The 22198-nt window shown below is 34.5% G+C and overlaps 1 protein-coding gene across 3 annotated transcripts in view; it reads right to left on the reverse strand.

The window, feature by feature from the left end:
• DPP10 (dipeptidyl peptidase like 10) overlaps positions 1-22198 on the reverse strand; it is a 1313078-nt gene that overhangs the window by 91538 nt on the left and 1199342 nt on the right. For all 3 annotated transcript variants that reach the window (XM_074335439.2, XM_074335432.2, XM_074335443.2), the window contains exon 8: positions 5670-5790. In XM_074335439.2, coding sequence (XP_074191540.1) covers positions 5670-5790 — 121 coding nt within the window. The remainder of the gene's footprint in view (positions 1-5669; positions 5791-22198) is intronic.

Genomic DNA, 22198 nt, shown 5'->3' on the forward strand with positions numbered 1-22198 from the left:
AATACTATTTTGAATGTGCCATGCATTAATTTTCCAGTTGTGATCTTCACCCTGATTTATACACACAACTTAAAATTCAGATGAGGGGACATAAATCATCCACATGACACACTGAAGAAAAACACCTTAAATGACGATTGAGTGTAAACTCTAAGTCTTATGAGTCTTGAAGGTAAACAAAGATTGCGTTGCCAGAAATCAACACTCAGGGTTTATAAGAAGCCGGTTCCATCTTAGGTGCTGAGGTGTGTGTGGGTGCAGGTACCTCTCAGGAAATAGAATGGCCCAGATTTGAGGGCACATTCATGAGAAACTTGATGTCATCTACTCTCATTTATTTTAGCGTAATCTATGCCTAAAGTTGTTCCTCACAAAAATGCTAAAATACCAAAGTAGTACCATTGTGTGATTTCCTTCAGGTCCAAAAACAAAGCTAACTGAAATGGGAAGGAGATAAAAAATTTTTAATATGAAATTGCTTAAAAGTCCTCTTGGAAAAGCCACACACTTTTAATTGCAAATAACAGGGACTTTACTCACAGATTGAAACTTCCTGTGTCAATTATATATTACTTATAAACAAAGTCGTTTTACAAATTGCTTTGCATTCCATTTCAGTGTAGGCTGGGCCCTTCATCTTCGTTATTACGCTACTTTAGAATATCTCACTGAAGAGCAGATGTAATTTACAACACATGTTGCTTTATATCACAGACATTTAAAAACCTAGCCTCAACACAAAATAATTACTGAAAACAAATTCATATAACTCGTGTTTGCATTAACATGGTGTTCTGAAAAGTAAGCTGATTTTATCCATTCATAGTTTATCAACAGATAGGATCCTACAGCCAGCCCTGTGGGCCTATCGTTGATTTTTTCCCCCTTACTTTCTGTATCTCATTTTCAACTTTCTTGGAAGAATTATCAATATTTATAACCTTCCTACTTCCCATTTACACCTCTATCCACAGCAACCTTGTTTCTGGTACCATCGATTGTCTGATTTTGGTCTTGTCAAGTTCTCACAGTAACTTTGGAATCTTTAGCCTGTCTGCCCTCCAGAGACTCAGCATTGTCCACTACCCTAAATTCCTCTGGCTTCCATAGCTGTATCTCTAATTGTTTTTGTTTGGTTTGGTTTATGTGTCACAGTCCAGTTTTCCAGGGATTTAGTAAGCGCTCACTCAATAAATGTTTGTTGAATCAATGAATAAATGAATGTGATTCCTATAACCAAGAGAAAGCAAAAATACAGTGAAAATAGTCCCTTTGCAGTGTTTTCATTAAACAATAAAAGAGTAAAAGAATCACAATTTGTTGATAAAGATATTGTTTATCCTGTAGAATTTTTGTCTCAGTTTAATCCTAGCATTCTTAAAGCTCATTGTGAAGATTGTTTCCTCTATGAAGTCACCTATATTCCCTGATCCCATCAGAATTAATTATATTTATACTTCTATTGAGTATGCTGACAGGTAGTTTTATTTATATTTCTATTTCCCACTCTCCAATAGTTCCTTATATAGTAGCTGTTAGTTTTTAATTCCACTAAACTGGAAGTACCCAAAACAGAGAAACGCTTACTCCATATTTCATTGCTATCAGTTAATGCCTAATAGATATTTACATTAATAACTGTTAGATAGAATTTCAAAGAAGAATTCCTTAAAAATATGAGGTTCTAAAATATATTTATAAATCATTTGGTCATGTTAGTTCCATTATTCTATATGCTTAAATAATTGAAACTGACAGTCATTTTTTGTTTCTATTTAATAGATTCAATACTTTATGGAAAATTACAAAGTTATAAACTTGGCAATTGTGAATTTTACTTTTTTTTAACAAAACATTGATCTGATTATTTAGTTAAGCTACCTTGTTAAATACACTAGTTTACATGAATAACATTAGATGCGCTTTGTGTGAATTCTATTTAAAGTGATGTTTCATTTTGAGCATGATGTTTTATTCTTCTGAACTTTACTAACTTTTTAAAACATGTTTTATTTTATTTGCTTTTATTTTCCTTAGAAATTAAATAATGTGACAAATAAAGACAAACAGGTTTTAAAATGACACTTTTAAGGATCTGACATTAGTGACTGGGTTTGGGAACAATAACCATGCTTACAGATTAGCCTGGTCCTAAAAAGATTAAGGCAGGCCCTTAAAATTTGTCATAATATATATATATATATATATATATATATATATATATATATATATATATATCTTTTATGTGATTCCTTATCTAATCTTTTTTCTATGACATTTACAGAAGGCTAATTTCAATCAAAAAAGTAAGTGGAAATGTTATATATTACTTCTTGAGTCTCCCACACACTAATTCAGATTGTTATTGATTTCAATAAAGTAATAAAAAGATAATTTTTACAATAGATTACCACATACATACTGTTAAAGATTATGTGCAATCCTCCTAGAAATTGCTGTGTTTTGGTGAGTATTTTGAAGGGAAAAGAGAAGGTCTGGAATCTGGGAGCTGGGACACTGGACAAGCAAAGTGACAGTGGGAGATCAAGGTTCATGTGGGACTCTTGAAGCATAGGGTGGGGATGGCAGGCGGAATGATGGACAAATCAATGGCATACGAATTGCTGAAATCCCTCTGCCAAACCTAAACATTGATTTCCTTGATGGTATCCTTTCTCTTGGAAATAAAGCAAGAATTGAAGTAAGTCCATGGACAGTAGGGTTCAGAGTCTTTGCTAAGGAAAAAGACCAGTGGCTTAGGTGCATAGTAAGGTATGTCACATCCTAGGGCACAATGAAAGGCATCGCACTGTGGCAGGTAGAGCAGACTAGGGATTAAGCACGGGCTTTGAAGACACACCTTCAAGTGCCACCTCTGCCCCTCTTAAGCCCCTAGGCCACGTCTAAGTCACCTTTCCTCCCTGACTCTTGGTTTCTTCAGTTAGTGATTAGCTGCACTACTGTGAGGATTAAATCACATACCACATCTGGAGTTTCCTAGAGGACATACAGCATAAGAGCCCAAAGGACTGATTTTGATTTGAATGGTAAAACATATGATTTTTCCATTTCCCCTTTGCAATGTGTCAGACCTACAGGGTCATCACAAAAAGCTTCTGTTACCTGTTTGTTGTGCCTATCCCCCAAAACACTGTTCACTCTCAGCCCAAATACACAGATTTTTATTCTCTAATTAAGAAAACACCTTATTGGTCAGGCAATGGTCTTTAATTTCTCTCCTTAGAATTTCTGTAAAAATGTAATACCATAAACTCTATGGAGCCTTCCCTAAGGGACAGAGGCCCAAGTCCTCTCCATCACGGGTCACGTCAGTACCCTTTACACTGGGTATCCCCTCAGTGGACTTCAACTTCTTTCATGGTAAGGACCACATTTTGTCACGTAATGCAGCATGCCAGTGTACTAGGAAGCACCGGTGTTCTTACTAAACTATTCCTCTCTTCCCCGAAGTCCACTACTCCCTGTGAATGCCTGCTCATTACTTACTCATGGACCAAACCAGGAGCCAAAAAATCATCCTTGACATCTCATCCATTGCATCCATTTAACTACTAAGATCTAGCTCCTTTACTACCTCATCAATTTTAGAATCTTCTCTCCTTTTTCCTTCTTTAACCATAGTCCTTTTCCTCATTACGTCTGGATAGAATGTAGAAAACACATGATAGCTGCTCACTATTCTTTCTGGCATTCAATCCAGCTTCCTTCTGTGGCCAAGTGATCTATTTAATATGAAAGATCTAATTTTGACACTCCCTTGCTTGAAAAGTTCTATTAGTTTCCCCACTTACTAGAAGAAAAATAATAGAAACCCCAGATTATTTTTAGGGTCACTAACCCTTGGTTCTTTCTGCCTTCCTTTCTCTCAAATTTTATGTTTTAATAATAACAAGCAGATTTTAGTTCCCTGGGCACGTATCTTGCTATTTAACCCTATGACGCTTTTGTAAGCTTTTAACTCTAGTTTGGATTTTCCCTCCTAGTTTCTTCTTATGTGTTACACTTCTTAATCTTTCAGACTCAACTCAGAGGGTGTCTCCTTTAGGAAAATATTTGCAAATCTCTAGAATGGGCTGAGCCTTTCTCCTTTGTTCTTGCACAGAATCCTGTATTTACTGTGACTTGACTACTTACCACACTGCACTAACCTGTCAGAGTCTCACACAGGCCAACAATATTTTGCAGATAAAGAGTATATCTTACCTAGCTCCTCTAGGTAAGAGATGGTTTGCTCTGGCTACCTAGACTCCCCGGACTATCCAGGTTTCAAGTTTGTTCACCACTTGTTTTTACAATTCACTGGGCCATCCCAGGCCCTTCCAATAATTTATCTTTTTAAAATAAGAAAGCCACAGTCAGCTTCTGACACTGTCAGCCGAAGAACCCTGCTTATCTACTTTGGAATTTCAATTTTTAAAAATTTCATAGCATGGTTATTGCTTATATTTCCGCAGGAGCTACCAGTGTTCCTCAGAATAAACTGTGGCCTATCAAATCTTTGATTATGTGTATAATATATACACACAATATATTTTAGATATAAATATATGTATACACATATACATAGATATCTTAAGGGCTACAACGTTTCTTCCTTAAAATAACTCTACCCAGCAAGATTTGTCTTTTAATGTAAGGACCTGATAGCAGTAATTTATTTTGTTCCCTTATGTATCTCAGACGTAGACAAGTACTTTGAACATAGTAGGCCTTCAATACTATCTGCTGAATGAGGGAACGAATCAATGAATAAATGAGCTGAACATTTTTTTTACAGAATTAAAAATATTGACTCTGAGGTACAGAAATTGCATCTGCCAATGTTGCTCTAGAAAATTTATTTTCTAGATGATTTTAGCTTTATAATTTCTAATCAAATAGATTAACTTAGTTTAAATATTGACTTATTTTGCTGAGATTAGTTTCAGAGTCTGAAACCTGGTATTAAACGCAAGTTTTGAATCTTCCCCAGATAACCTGTGCCTATAACTCAGCTGACAATTGGTACACGATCAAAATGGAAAAAGGTTTTCATCATCGTATTCTTATTTGTATTCTCAGCTATGATTAAAACTTAATTCAACAGTTATTGAAAATTAACTCTTTAGGCAGGTTTTATTTTGCTCCTTATGCAATGGTTTTTAAACTGTGACAGAATGTTCTAAATGGAAATGATGAAATCAAGTGCCTTTCCTCTACTTTTTAAGCAGTAAAGGTTTTTTATTTCCTCTTTTCCACAGAGTCAGAAAAATTCAACATATAATTCCAGAGTGATGTAAGGTGAACATTCATGTTCATTAGTTATGCATCATCAAAAATAAAATCTATCTAGCCTGAACAAAATGTGTAAATGATAGATAGTTAGATAGATAGATAGATGATAGATAGATAGATAGATAGATAGACAGATAGATAGATAGACGATAGACAGACAGAGCAATCAAACATGGAATCATAAGTAGATATGAATCACCACTAGTCAAAATATGAGCACATGCAAAGATATGAAAGCATGAAGGCAATTTCGAGAGGAAATGAGGAAATGAAAAAGTGCTGCAAGCATTGTGCTGGGATGAACAGATTTTCTTAGTAATATTATCTAAAATAATGCATTTGTGTTCTTTTGAAACTAAATCTGTTCAACTCACCTTCATATAACCAGTCAGCAATACCGTTAAAAATAATTCCTTCTTTCCCAGAAGATGTCAGCCGCAATGAACTGCTTTTTATATCAGGTTGATAGTAGATATTATTTTCAAAAATATAAATCTGGATCAGGAAATATGGAAAACAAACAAACCAACAACACAACACATTAGGAAGGCTTTTTGAAAACTTTCTTATTACAGAACAATAATTGGAAAGCTAAGTGTTTTATTATTTGCCTGCTTTCAATATGTTTTTATTTAATGTATATATTTGTATTGCCTTTAATCATTAATGGCTGTTTCTTTCCTTATCATATCAATATCAAATTATCATTTAGAAATTAAATGATACTCAGCATCAAAACTTTTAAACTCATGTTTCAACAACTTCTCATCCACTTAATAATCTCTCTCTTACCACAAAATTGTTTTGGCTTTGAGATAACACTTTGCGTAGTTAAGAGACTGATAACTGTACTAGATACCATTTTAGTAACAGCCAACTGACTGATTGAACGCTTCAATTTGGAGTCTTTTACAAAAATGCATTTGGTGATCAAGTAAATAATCATTACAGAATCTCTGATTTTATCTAGCTCAACTCACAGATCCACTGATAAAAAGAAAGGATAGCAAAATTTCTTTGATCTAATAAGTGGAAAACACCTTACTATCCCCCAATCTTTCCTGGTAATTCTTTTCTAAATAGCATAGCAGTAATAATAATTTTGTGCTTGAAGTTTCAACAAAGGAGTTTTAATTTGAACGCATTACAGAGCCTTCCAAAATTATATCAACAGCAACAGCCCCAACAACAGAAACAACAGTAGAAATTAAACAGTGTTTGTCCACACGAAAGGCTGTCTTTAATAGAGATAAATCAGGTTAAAATTATTTGTAACCCACTTCAAAATATTTTTAATGCTAAACATTTAAAACTGCGAGCCTATGTGCTAATATAACTTTCACTGAACCATGTTTCATTCACATGTTGGGGGACATAGAACATTGTCCATTGCAAGCGAAGTTGCTAATTAGATGGAACATTCTATTGCGAATGTGAAAGATGGTCTAGTACTCACGGGTTGTAGCATGTGACAGGATCATTACCCAATAGCAAACCCAGCAAACATAAGAACTTCTGAAATAATTGTCTGATTAATTATGAAGTCCTAGATTAAAAATCTTGGTATGCACATTGATGAAGACAATGTTAATGTCCAGAGAATATCAATATTCTGTGTTGATTCTTGCTGTTTGGCAAGCATTTAACAGTTAGGGTATTTAAGTAGTCATTCCACCACTACCTGACATTTATATTATAGATGAGAATGCCAACATAAGAAGAAGAATTTGGCAGGGGTGAAAAAAGGAAGGAAGGAAGGAAAGAAGGAAGGAAAGGACATAAAAGGGTGTCTAAAAGTTTGGGCTTTATAATCAGGCCGCCTAAATTTCAAATCTCAGTGACTTTGATAATTTTCTTAAGCTTTCTAAATCACAGTCCTCTTTTTCTATATGTGGATTTCTCACTCCTACCTTAGCTCTATTGTGAAGAATGAATGCAAGGGTGGGTATGGAACACATAGCACATGTGGCTATTACTAGAAGCAGGGCTGACCTCACACAGGATAATTTGGCTCAAATTCCTAAGCTTTTTGGAGGTTACAAACTGCAAATCAAAACAAAACTTCTACAGCTTCAGTCTCTGTGTATCCCAAACTGTTGACTAGTACCATGTATTATGTTGTTAGATATGTATTAGGAGTAATAGTAGGATAATAATAGCAGGAATGATAGTGCTAGCAGGAGAAGGATGAGGAGAGGCATTAACAAATGATATTTACTGTTTTAACTTCCTTTAGGAAGTTTTCAAGTGATAATAGAAAATAAGAAATAAGCTTATGATTGAAAGCATACGATTCACACATAGGCAAAAGTTTAAGAACTATATTTCAGGTGTCTGGACACTGGATGGAAGTTGGTTTTAGTGACTTTCACAATCTCAAAACTGAGAAAAATATGAACCTCAAAACTGAGAAAAATATATTAACTTTATTTTAGCCATCTAAAGCTTTAGTTTTACATCTTTTGTATATTACCGTCTTCCTTTTCACAAACAGTATATGAAATAAGCACACAAAGTCTTCCTTACTTGGAGGGAATCCCTTTTTGTATATGAACCTTCTGATTACGATCTGTGAGTCATGACAGTTTACATCACCCCACCCAGGCTACTTAAGCACATGTGGCTATAATTAGGAGTAAGAATGACTTAACCTAAAGTAATATTCTTCTAAATCCTCAGCTTTCTGAAAAGAACAAACTCTAAGTCCATATAATTAATAAAACCTCCACGATTTCAGCAGATGTATAAATTATGCCAAATCATTGACCAGTAATTACATTTATATTTGACGAACAGATTGGATGATATTCAGAATCCATATGAAACTGACATCTGCTTCAATGTAAAAGAATAAGCCATATGGAATCAGAATATTAATGCCATTCACTGAAAGCTGCAATACCAGAGAATGTCCACACAAACATTTTTCTGTGGTTGCAAAATGAGTGGCTGCTTTCAATGTACATTTCTAATCTTCTAACCTCTTGCAATTACCAGGGTTTTTCCTTGAATTATATAGTTCCAAATAATAATCACAAATGCTAACCACTCCCTTAGCAATATGAGAGCTGCAAATATTCTCAGGTACTATCTGGGCACTCTAATGAAATTAAACTGAACCCAAACGGCAACCATTAAGGGCTACAGCTAGTTTTCAATCACATTGAAAATATGACAAACACTAATGCCATTTATCCTAATGTTCCTGATTAAACTGTCAAAATATTTTTGATGCCATTTGATCAAGTCCTTCACTGAGCCACCTAAAGAGTGTACAAATAGAAATGGATAGCGATTTGACCATTTAAATCTTCATTAACTCTTCACTCGATAAAGCAAGCCAACTACCCAGTTTTTCAAAATTAATATTCTTAATACACTTACAAAATAATTCAAAATTGGGAATGTCACCACTGAGGGAACAGGAAGACAACTGAAATACTATGTATTGAATCATGATAAGTTGAGAAATATGTGATAAATGTTCCAAGAAATTATTCCAATAAATGTATTAGTCAATATTACTAATTAACAAGTTATTGGACAAAATATGTGTCATTGCTGGGCCGCAGTGTCTCAGAGCTAATTTTCAACTTCCTTCCTTCTCTTAAACCTGCCACAACCACCAGCAATGTTTCAGATAGTTGCACCCCACTGGGTGAATAGGCATGGAGGGAACTCTCTCCCCACCTACACCAACTTGTGATGGACATACAGCAAGAAATGAACACTCGATGTTAAAAGTCATTGAGATTTGGGGATTGAGAGTAATCACAATGTAAATTAGCCTAGTGGGACTGATTCAACCAGAGACAATGCCCAATACAAACACAGCAAGCAGTCTCCCAAATTTTAACCAGCATAAAGGGGGGAAAAAAAGAAAGAAAGAAAGAAAAAGAACAGCAAAATAAAACAGAATTGAATATTTGACTTATTTTAGCTGAAATGTCACTGAAGAGCTATTACACCTTTTCTGATTTAAGTGCTTTTCGTGATACTTTTACATGAGAAAACTGAATTATTTCAAAAACCTCATGTGTTGTAATGATGTAAGAGGATCTGTAAAGTTACAAAAAGTCAAGTTGGATTGCCTTGTACTGAGGCTTGCTTTCTGGGGGAAAAATTGTAATTATGAGACAATCTCATTGGCAGAGGTGTGGTGAAGGGGTCCTTTCCTATGTTGATTGTGAAAATATAAAGTGTTATGCTTATATGGAAAAGCAATATAATGATTGAAAACAAAACATATTCCATCTCATCAGCAATCCCAAACTTGGCACCTTGTCTTGCAGAAAAAAACAAAACAAAACAAAAAGCAATCATGTAGAGATATTTATTTTGGCAGTGTTTAGATGACTAAAAAGAATAGTCAAAGTGAAAACCCATCCAGTGAATGCTTGTATGGATTATGACTCATCCACAGTATGTAATAACAGTAGGATTTTGAGGGGAATAAATAGCATTATGTGAGTTGACCTGGAGAAGTTTCATGGAGATATTGTCAAGTGACACACAATGAAAAAATGATTTCAACATGAACCCATTTTTGTGCACCAGACAACAACAATACTAATACAAACTTGTAGTAGCAGGAATCTCACCAACAAATATACACTGGATATTTTCTGTTGGTATTCAGCCCCAAGCAAGCTCTCTATAGTCTTTCATTACTGTGGGTCCTTAGAAGCCTGAAATTTCCATTTTTAAGGCTCCCTTGCAAACTAATCTTCTCAGCTTCTTTGCTAGATGGGTTCTAGCTACTTTCTGCAAAAGGTGAAGTACTAGTTAGGAAATGAAGACATTTGCCTCTGGCAGTGACTCAACAACAGTGACTCAGTGGCAGTTTATAAATACATATAAAAACAGGAGGAAACTACAGTTTTATATATAGATAGGTAGATAGATAGATAGATGATAGATAGATAGATCTACATCTATTTATCTATCTATCTCTATCTCTATCTACCTCTCTCTCTCTCTCTCTCTTCCCCTATAATATGTATATGAAGAAACTATTACCATGTTTCCCCGAAAATAAGACCTAGCCAGACAATCAGCTCTAATGCGTCTTTTGGACAAAATTTAATATAAGACCCGGTCTTATTTTACTATAAGACCCGGTCTTTATAATATAATAAATATAATATAATATAATATAATATAATATAATATAATATAATATAATATAATAATACAATGTAATACCAGGTCTTATATTAATTTTTGCTCGAGAAGACATATTAGAGCTGAATAACCGGCTAGGTCTTATTTTCGGGGAAACAGGGTACTATGGAAGGATAAAGGCTTGCCTTTTTATGGGTATATGTGATGGAAGGTGGATACACAATGGGAGACAGGAGTCAAAAACAGGTAGCCAAACAGAAAAAACTGGGAAAATACATTAAGTATAAAATACACTAAAAATACTTGATCTTATTTATGTAAATTATACCGGGTGATATAAATATATATATAAATTCATTTCAGAGGTAATAAAAAATAATTCTAGTGATACAGAAATTAGTTTGGCATGTGGTCTACATAAACAGTTTGTGTTTAGCTTTATTTTAAAATATGAAACTGATGATAATAAGAGTGTTTTCTTAACTCAGAGCAGGGTTTTTCAACCTTGACACGACTGACATTTAGGACTGGGTATTTCCCTGTTGTGGAGGATTGTCCTGACAATATAGGATGATTAGCAGTATCTCTCCCTTCTACATACATGATGTTAGTAGCAGCCCCTTTCCTCAGCGTGACAACCAAAAATGATTCTAGAAGTCACCTAATGACCCCCTCCACCTGGGGGGAGGCCAAAATCACCCCCAGTTGAAAACAACTGGTTTTGAGGTAAGTTTTCCTTTATATTTTTATTTTTCTAAAAATTGAAGTATAGTTGGTATACAACATTAATTATTATAGTTTCAGGTGTACAATATAGTGATTCAATATTTTATACCTTACAATGTGATCACACCACTAATTCTAATTATCGTGTGTCACCGTGAAAATTTATTTCAGTATTATTGACTATATTCCCCTTCACCTTTTTTTACCCATCCCTCCACACCTTCCCCTCTGGTTTTCTGCATGTGTATGCTCCATAAATGAAATGAGTTTGTTTAATTCTCTGAACCTTTAAAAGCCAATTAGCAATTTGTTGTTAAAAAGTACTCTGCTAAGTATGCATGGGGTTATGAAGATTTTTAATGTGCAGTCCCTGTCATCAATAGATTATAGTTTTATGTGAGAGCTAGGCAGGTAAACTTCTAAAACCCAGTGTGGGGGGAACGCATATTACAGCACTTAGCCGTAAGTGGCAGGGGTCAGTGTGGGGAAATTGATTCACGGAGATTTTTAAGAGATATTGAATCTAAATTGTGCCATAAAGGACAAAGAGTGATTCCATGGGATTAGGAAGGTAGAGAGGAAGAAATGGCAGGCTGAGGGAACAGAATGAGCTAAAGCAAAAGCTGAACAGCTGTAGAAATATGAGGAGAACTGTTTTTTTTAAGATTCATATACATGTCAATATACCTATGGAAACTATAAAAGTTAAGATGGTGCCGAACCATAGAGTAGCTTGAATGTTAGTCCAAATAGTTTGAACCCCAGTTTTTTCAGTAATTGGCAGCTTTAAGTTTATGAGCAGGTGCGTGACTAGGAAAATATTTAGGAAAAATTTGGTGGCAATAAAATAATGGAAGGTGGAAATGGGAGACTGCTGACAGAAGAATAATTTCAACATTTTGCTTAATAAGGATAATAATTGTCAAAATGGAGGTATTATTCCTAACATATGACTTTCTGCTTATGTCTCCAATGTTTGTATATTCTAATGCCAATGTTTTAGTGCCTCTCAGATCCCTTTACATTTCACTCTGCAGAATCAATCATTGCAGTTTTTAATATTAGCTTCCTGCCCTTCAAATCATGTGCAGTTCTTACCATTCGCCCTACCCTAATAGAATATGAACATTCAGACAATCATATGCTTGGCTCCTTTTGGCCCCTAACCAATCAACCATACTCTAACCTCATCATACTCTCTGATCCAACACTGGCTTCAAAATTTGTGTGGAACCTTTGTCTTTTGCTTTATCAAGAAGAGATTTTAATTTCTCATCATGCTAGCTTATTAACTTCTTAAAGAATTTATATTACAGTAAACTAAATATGTTATTAAAATAAATTTAATGTGAAATTATTTTGGAAACAAATTAAACAAAGGAATATTTTCAGTGGTTTAGAGTCATTATTAGGGATAGATATAATTTTTTCAATACATGAGAAAGTTTTATCATCTGAACAGTATTAAAACCTATAATTATGCATATAATTGCTTTTTATCAAGAGGAAGAGTACAAAAAGCCATCTTGAATTCCGTCATACATATAACATGTTGCAAGACATTTAATATTTTTTAATAAATAAAAAATATTGAGGTATTTAAGCTATATTCTATTAATGGCTCTAGTTCCCATTGAATTTGAAGTAAAATATTCCCCTTTAAGCAACATACTACATTTACATCTAGAAAACATTTTGAACAATTATTTAAAGTCTTTACATATAAATTTATAAATAAAAAGTCCTTATTTTGATGAATATAATTTAGACTTTTTATGGTAATATAAACAAATATACCATGTTTCCCTGAAAATAAGACCTAGCCGGACAATCAGCTCTAATGCATCTTTTGGAGCAAAAATTAATGTAAGACCCGGTCTTATATTATGTTAGATAAGACACGGTCTTATATTATAGTAAAATAAGACTGGGTCTTATATTAATTTTTGCTCCAAAACACGCATTAGAGCTGATTGCCCGGCTAGGTCTTATTTTCAGGGAAACAAGGGAAGTAGACAAAAAAAAAATGGGGTATCTTGGTTTTACAATTAGAATGGCTAAAATGAAAAGCAGGGCTGGTAGTAAGTGCTGTCAAAGGTGTAAAGCAACTGGGACTTTGATGTACTTCTGGTGGAAAAGTAAATGGGTACAATCACTTTGTTAATCTCTGTAACAGTTTTTACCAAAGCAGAACATATGTATAACTGTATGACTCAGCAGCTCCATCTAAGGTACAGATACAGATTGTTCTTTACTTACAATGGGGTTACATCCAGATAAACCCCATCATAAATTGAAAATATCATAAGTCGAAATGCATTTAATACACCTAATCTACCAAACATCATAGTTTAGCCTAGCCTACCTTAAATGTTCTCAGAACACAATTCTCAAATAAACAAACAAACACACAATCAAACACTAACAACACAGTGCATAGGGAAGCATCGGTTGTTAACCCTCGTGATCTTGTGGCTGACTGGAAACTGGCTGGCTGCAGCTGCCCAGCATCACGAGAGAGCATCATACATCATATCACTAGACCAGGAAAAGATCAAAATTCAAAAATTGGAGCACAGTTCTCACTGACTGAGGATCATGTTGGCACCCTTATAAAGTCAAAAAATTATAAATTGAACCATCATAAATCAGGGGCTGTCTGTAAACATCTAACACAAATGTGTATGAATATATGTCTAAATATCCATGTAGATGTCTACACACAGATATATATATATATATATATATATATATATATATATATAATGGATGTATATGAATAACTATAGATATAGAACTATCTCAAGTGACATATATAAGAATACTCATAGCAGTGCTATTTATAATACCCATTTATACTAGCAGTGCAATTTATAATATATGTAACCAGGTGTTACAAATCAAAATAATTATTACCCTCAGAAGGGAGCAGTGACCGGCAAAGTACAGAATAGGGGTGTTCTGGGATATGAGAAATGTTTCTACTCTGGGATCTGTGCAGATGGGAGTGGCCACATGGATTAGCTCTGCCTATTTGGGGAATGCATGTTTAATTTACAGAAAAAAAAATATTATGAAGATTTTTATTAGTAGTCATAATTCACTTATAATATTACCATAAAGATTATCAACATATTACTGAATGCCACAGTGTATCATTCAACTTTATAAAAATTGTGGTTCCTTAATTTGCCAGTATGTAATAAATTCCGAGTGTCCATTTATATAATGCAAAGTAAAGCTACGAGAACAAGTTAAATAGTTTGATTACCTCTGACATTTTGACTTTGAATAAACCTCTTTTTGGGTTATTGAGTACTGCTTTCATTTCTCTGCAGGACCGTCACTGGGATATAGAACAACTCACTCAAATCATTCATGTCACCTTTGCACCAGTACCTGATATTCTGGAGATAGACTCTCTATCAGAGAACTCTCATCCTTTGACATTTGCAATTATTCATATCAGGAAGCCCTTTCCAAGAGTTCTTATTTCTTAAAACCTTTACAGAACATTATGCATTTTCAAAGAAGTGAAATATATCCCTTTGTCTTAAATTCATCCCTTTGACTTAAAGTAAGTCACTTCCCAGTTCCAAAGCCTTTTATCTACATATTTTTTTTAAAGAGAAAAACAGATACCTGATAAAAGTTAGCAAACAGACAACACAAGACCAATTCCAATTAATAAAATGTAATGGCCGACTATCTCTTGGCTACATCAATCTGTAAAACTCATTTAGGATAAGAAGAGATCTTATAATAAATACATAATTTTGATAATTCAAAAAAAAAAATAAAAATATTTATGAGCCCTAAGTAATAAACTGGGACCCATGGAAGACAGTTATCAACATTACTATATTATTAAAAATATTCTTATGTACTGATGTATATGTGTCAAAATGCTAGAGGATGGTATTATTTAGTCACTGTATATCTATTTCTTCCTCTACTCCACTTTCTTTTCTTTTCTTCCAACATTTTAAAAATTAGTTTCAGGTGCACAAAGCGATGCAATAGTTAAACATTTATCATTTATATCCTTCACACAGTGACAACCCCTCCCCCCATCCACTGTCCCTCTGACATGGCACACAGCCATTACATTTCCACTGTCTCTATTCCTAACGTTGTACTCCACTTTATATATATATATATATATATATATATATATATATATACACACACACATATAAAATTGTAGTTCTTTTCTTTCATTTTCCCTTCACCATCCCATTTTCTTACCTTATTTCTCTTCTTCTAATCCTCCATCATAAATCAAATATGTATTTGTCACCGTTTATATACGAAGCACTGTGTTAAGCCTTGGGTATATAAAGACAAGGCCTTACAATCTAGAGAGATTTCAATATAAGCACACAACTCAATTTAGATGTGACAGGTAAAGAAAAATAAAACCAATGTATGAGGACATTAATTTAGGGGAAAATGGTACTGCCTAGTATGTGTCATGGCAGTAGAACTTGAAATAGAAAATAAAAGAAAAAATGTAGAAAAAATGGGATTTCCATCAGAGATACATGAGATCTAATCCCAGCAGTGCTCTTTACAAGACTGGTAATTAAATTACTTTATCTCTGATACTTAGTGTCCTCATTTATAAAGTGGTAACTTTAACACTTTCCATGGTCTACAGGATTACAGAAACCAAAATCTGGTCATGGATGTTGGTCTATGTATTTGTATATAGATGCTCAATATTTAAAAAATTAATTGAAGCTAGTAAGTAATTGGCCAAAAAAGATGTTACTATAATTTGAGATAAATCAAACATTCTTATCAAGTTACCCTAAAAAGAAGTTTAAGCATTTGAAAATGGTAGGTTAGTGATTTTACTCCCTGTTCTCTGTATCAGCAACATAATATACATATTTTCTCTTATGGGACCATTCAGATATACTTTTCCTTCTTGTTTTGCAGTATTTTTGCATTATGTATTGGGGGGAAGTAGAGCCAACTCTCCAATCATACAGACAACAAAAAATCAGATAAAACATCCCTAGGTCATGAGCTCACCTATGACTCTGAATATTGAAATAATAAAGCTGCAGTTGAGAAGTTATTCACAAGAACACCAGCAAACCATCAAGGGTCCAGCAAATGCAGACATGAAACGCCCACTGAAGTTGCTGCCAGTTGCAGCAGCTTACTCAAATTTTCCTGAATATGAATATCTGCCAATTAAGTTTGTGAAATCATCCTAGAAAAAGTGCTACATACCTAGTTGCTGAATATCACTATGGTCACCTTAGAAGTACTCTCCTTGGGAAAATATGCACCAACGCCAGTGCCTAGTCCACCCTTCAAAGCAATTTTGGAACTCTTTCTCTGGAATGGCCATCAGAGCTGTTGTCGTATTACGCTTGATGTCCTGAATGTCATCCAAATGTCTTCCTTTCACTATTTCCTTTATCTCCAGGTAAACATAGAAGTCATTGGGGGCCAGATCAGGTCAGTAGAGATGGTATTCCAATAGAATTATATGTTTACTAGCTAAAAACTTCCTCACAGATAGTGCCGTGTGAGCTGGTGCACTGTTGTGATGCAAGAGCTCCTTTGGGACTATTTTTGCACACACCTTTCTCATGCCAAGATTTTCAGTTACAATTTTCCTCAGTATTTGTCTATCAATATTTACTTGGTCAGCTATGCTTCTCAGTTAGCTGACTATTTTGATGCACAATTCAATGAATTTTTGCAATTTTTTCATCAGTTCTGCTCAACACTGGCTGCCCTGACCTTTCTTCATCAGTGACATGTTCTCTCTCCTCAGAAAAAAACATTTAGTCCATTTGTACGCTGCCATTTTCTTCATGGCATTATCCCCATAACTCGGTCTAACATGTCCCTGATTTCACTTCCACTTTTGTCAAGTTTAACAAGACATTTAATGCTTGTTCGTTGCTCTAATTCAAGCTCAGACATTTTCCTGACAGCGCACAAAAACACGCAACAACAACCAAGAACGCCACTCAGCAAGACACAGCCACACGTCGACATGAACACAGCTGTGAGACACTGATATACCAAGGTTATGAAACCTTACTGAGCTGTTTGTACAGTTCTGCCAATGTAAGTGCACGGTGGCAAGTTCGCAAACTTAATTGCCCACCTCCTACATTCCTATGTCCAACAATGCCTGGATCCTCATGGCTCCCGCTCATTTTCCAGTCCTGGAATGCCAATCTTCTCATTGATTCTGAGAACTTTCAGAAATCTTATTAATGAATTCATTTTCTCCTGAAATGAACCTGAGCGAATTCTGCTTATTTCCAGGAATCCTAATTGCCAGGTGGCACCCAACAGTTAGTTTAACCTTCAAACATTCACATCACAGCTAAGAAACCTTCACTGTTATTTACGTTGGGAACAAGCTGAACGAATGCCTCTTTTTCCCACCTAGCTGTCCTCCCTCTCATCCATCCAAAGATTAGCAAAAAGCATGCTGCATATGCACTTTAGCCTCAGATGTTAAAATAATCTCTTTTCATATTTGCATTGTAACACATTTTATTTCAAATGGGAAAATTCTTAAAAGAGATTCGATGAAGGAGGGTTGAGGGAGACCAGAAGAAATTATCATATGCTTATCAATGGGTCTGTGCCTAATGCTTTCCAGTTTATAAGCATGCTGATAAGAAAACAAATTGAAAAATGCAGAAGGTGGAACCAGCCTTGGCTATCTCTCATGCACATTTTCCCCACAGCTCTAGATTCTTTATTCCACTTAATGCAATTTCAAGGCATCCTTGGACACAAACGAAGAAATATAGGTGTGTATGTATTGTTTGGTTGCTTTTCTTGTTTGTTTTTGGCAATACATAAACATACAAAAACTTTCTACTATATCCTCCAAAAATACCGGGTATCAGTAAAATAACCATGGAAACATGGCTTAATAATGAAATGTCTATGTCTAGAATTATTTTGTTTATTCTAGTTAATGTTCTCATGAACTTAAATTTAATTAAGCCGTTGATGAACTGAGAATAAGAATCATTTAAATTCAAGCATAACTTGAAATCTAGAATAAAAAACACTTGAAATATGTCCCTGTTTCCCCCTGCCCTGGGAAGAACAAATTCAAATGGCTATCCCCCCTGCTTCAGTAAATTGTCTGCTACAATGAGGTGTAATTAAACTCTATCTGTGATGTCTGTGTAACTGCAACCCAATGTGCCCTAGTAACGTATTATTTTGTGGATGAAAGCATGTAACACGGTGTTTAAAAGAATAATTTCTGATTCTTAGCAATTCATGTTTGGTTGTTTGCCAAGGATTACTCACTGCTGTCCCTGCCTTCATTCTCTCACTTGCATCTGTCCAATAAAATGACAAATCAAAATCATTCTGTCAGTGTTTTGACTGTGACATAAGCTAATTAAAGAATTATTCTATTACTCATCATTCCATAAAGAATAAAGGCAAAACTCTTTAGCCTTTAACCTCTAGGTTAAAATTCTAAGCAAAGTATGCTATTTAGTATTCATGTATTAATCCACCTTTACGGCAACTCTGCCTCAGTAAATCTCATCCCCTTCCAACACATATATATGTTTTTCTTTTTTGGTCTGTATTTCTTTTATATTGTTCTTCCTTGGAGAGGCACTGACACACAAAGCAGAAAAAAATCTACCTTGAACAGAACAGTGATATAGACTTCCCGGTGAAATAACATTTGGTTTCAAACGCTAATGTCAGATGACATTGTACATTTCATAATATTTAAAGACACACATAAATTTATATTTATTACTGTGGTAAATATGTTTACATTTTTTAATGAAGAAAGTTTAAAAATGAAAGAAGTAACATGTTATGGTCATATACATGCACACATGATAGTTATAAGTTAACTCACTCGTTTACAATTCTACTCCTAATCTGCACCATGTCTACAAGACAACACGGTATAAGGCTTAGCTCTTGATTTAGATGAATTCACAGTTTAAAATAAGATGGATAAGGAAAAAGCTAATTAATTTACAAAACATGGTATTTCTTCAGTACAATGGTACTCAAAGTATTATTGGAATGTGAGTGAAAGACACGAAGGTCAGAAAAGGCTTCGGATGAGACATGACATTCTAGCTGAGCCTCCAAATTCCAGTGGATTCTGCTAGGCATAAAAAGACAAAACAACATTCCAAGCAGAGGAAATGACATGAGACAAGGCAGGTTTAGATGATCAGATGATGAAAACACATGCATAGAAAAAAGAGAAAGGAAAGGAAAAGAAATGATAAGGCAAAGAGACATGTTAAGCTAGAGAGTGAGAGGAGCCAGACCATAGACACAAAATAATTATTGGAGAACTGGAGAAAAATGAAGGAAACATTCAGAGAGAAGAAGGAGATGCTTTCTAAATAATTTCCCTTTTACTGGTTTGAATGATCATTCTGAAAACCAGCTCCATCTAAAAATGGACTAGAATAATATTAGTCCATTTGTGAAGATACAAAGATGGATAAAGTGCCTTGAAAAAATTTTAATTGAGATCCTAGAATCTTTCATTTCATTTTGATTTAATCTGAACAATTATTTTCAATGCCCTCTGTTCTCATTGAGAAACAAAATGCGGATTAGGGCCTCAATGATTTCAATGATTACAGTGATACTCTAATATTAACAGCTGGCAAAGGATATCTTAAACTGAACTTCCAAACAGCTTTCCTATATGGGTTTCCTGATTTTAATACAGTAAATATATAATATACCCTCGGATAAGATTGACTGTTTTTCATACTAGCAATAGGTGGGTGGTGGGTGGGTTTCCAAGTTTGATGCATATAATACTTTAATGAACAGACAGTACAGAGACTAGTAGAAGTAGAATAGCAGATGTTCAGACAGGTAGCAAGATGATTTGGGGGAAAGTCCAAATTCAGTTTCCACCAATGACTTGGTACTTTAATTCTTAAAGAGATATATGATGAGGAAGTCAATGAGCAGTGGGATTCCACAGTGGATGTCACAGTGCATGCACATTTCTGGATTTGTAAGTGGAGAACTGGATAAGGAAAGATGAAAAGAGATGATGACTTGATTTGAACTAACTTTCAGAACAGTGTCCCTGAAAATAATTATCTGGTAATTTAAACATAGTAAGAAGGAGAAGGAGGATGAGAGAGAGGAGGTTAAAGAAGAGGAGAATGAGCACTGAGGAAATATACCCACAGATTTATCTCCTCAAAATAGGCTACATAGGCTGCAAGTCTGCCATCCAGAAATCCTTCATCACACAGTTCAAGCCATTGGGCAGTGTTGTAATAGCATTGATTCTACCGATGAAGACCATCAAGCTTCCTATGAATCCCATTATCATAGCAATTTAGTCCCCTTGCCCCAGGCTTAGTGATTGCCTTCCTCACAAAGACTTTGTCAACTAAATCTTTCATGTCACTTATTCCTGTTCATATCAGTCATTCCAAGATTGTAACTTTTGCCACTATTGTTGCTCCACCATGCCATCTTTCCTATAATAATGCTCAGGACTCCTTGGTCCTTATTAACTCAATCTTCCATACTCTTTCCCTTTACACTTGAAAACTGGCAATCCAAAACCAACTTACTCCTATTCTGGTTCTTCTCTGAAGGTTTTGATTCCCTCTTTGTCTTAAGTGAATTCTGGTCTCCCTTGAGACATCATTATCCAGCAGCACTTTCTCGTGACTCCTGCTTACATCTCAAACTTTAAGATTCTCATTGCTCCCTATTGTTCCTTTAGAACACAACTTTTCCACCCTATCGTTAAAAAGGTCTCTGCTCTTTAATGTAGAAAAGTGATATTCTAAAACACTGGTATTAATAGGTAGGCACAACATAAAGAAAAAAGAAAAAGAGTCCCATGGTTTAGGGCAGGGATCAACAAATAATGATGCATAAGCAAAATCTAGCCTACCCCTGTTTTTGTTAGGTCCAGATGATAAGAATGGTTTTGCAGACCAACTTTTGTGATCAATTTGATGAGAGAAACACTTACTTGGAAATTCAATGAAGGAAAGAGTTTTCCCACAAAAATAATTTAATTTTCACACTAGTAGACATGCATTATAAAACATTGCACTTAATTATTATTTTATTTTGAATTATCTCAAAATTTTGTGGTGATTTTTTTTCTGTCATGTTACTTAAGTACCTACATAATACCCTCGATTTTGCCTCTTGTCCTGCAAAAAAAAAAAAAAAAAAAAAAAAAAAAAATTATCTGGTCCTTTACAGAAAAAGTTTACTGACTGGGGGGGTCTGTGGAAAAAAACACACAAAAAACAAAAAACAACAACAACAAAAAAAAACAACAACAACTAAGAAATATTGAGTCAAACAAATTTAGATAGTTTCCTTTTTCTTCTTTTTTTTAAATTCAAGATTCTTTCAAGCTTTTGCTAATTTCATTGGGAATCATTGAGAGCCATGATATTATATTGTATTTCCTAAATGCATTTAACCATGCTATTTTTTAAATCAGATCACGTTGCAGGCCCAATTTCTACGGAAAACTTTTAAAAATGAATTTTAAAATAAGTTCTATTTCTTAAATAAAAATGAACTGGTATGTGGATCATTATTTGCATCCTTAAGGACCAATTATTTTCACAGCTTTCAAATTGTATAACACTTCTCTGAGATGTGGGTCATCTCTACGTCAGCAAAGTTCAATAGCAGTAACATAACCCATCTTGAAGAAATAAAATATTAAGGATGGACTGAAATTAATGTGATCAATTAAGAGCAATATTTGCATATTTTCCTTAAAACCAGGGGTGAGCATCCCCAAACCAACTGATTGATATTTACACATTATCCTTACCTTAAGGATACTTAAGGCAAGTGTGTCTACTCAAACACATGATAATTAATAGGGAAGCCTTACTCCCACATTAGCTTCTTCACTGTCAGCTTTTCATTATTTTACCCTTGGATCCACCATTTTCTTCTTTCTTTCAAGTCACCCATGAGAAGTTAACTCTGATCATTCTTATAATCTGGGCCTCCTCATATGACCATGTTTTAATTAAACTACACAAAA

The sequence above is a fragment of the Rhinolophus sinicus genome, chromosome 17 (genome assembly GCF_057876585.1).
Source record: "Rhinolophus sinicus isolate RSI-liver-muscle chromosome 17, RSI-T2T, whole genome shotgun sequence".
Lineage (NCBI taxonomy): Eukaryota > Metazoa > Chordata > Mammalia > Chiroptera > Rhinolophidae > Rhinolophus > Rhinolophus sinicus.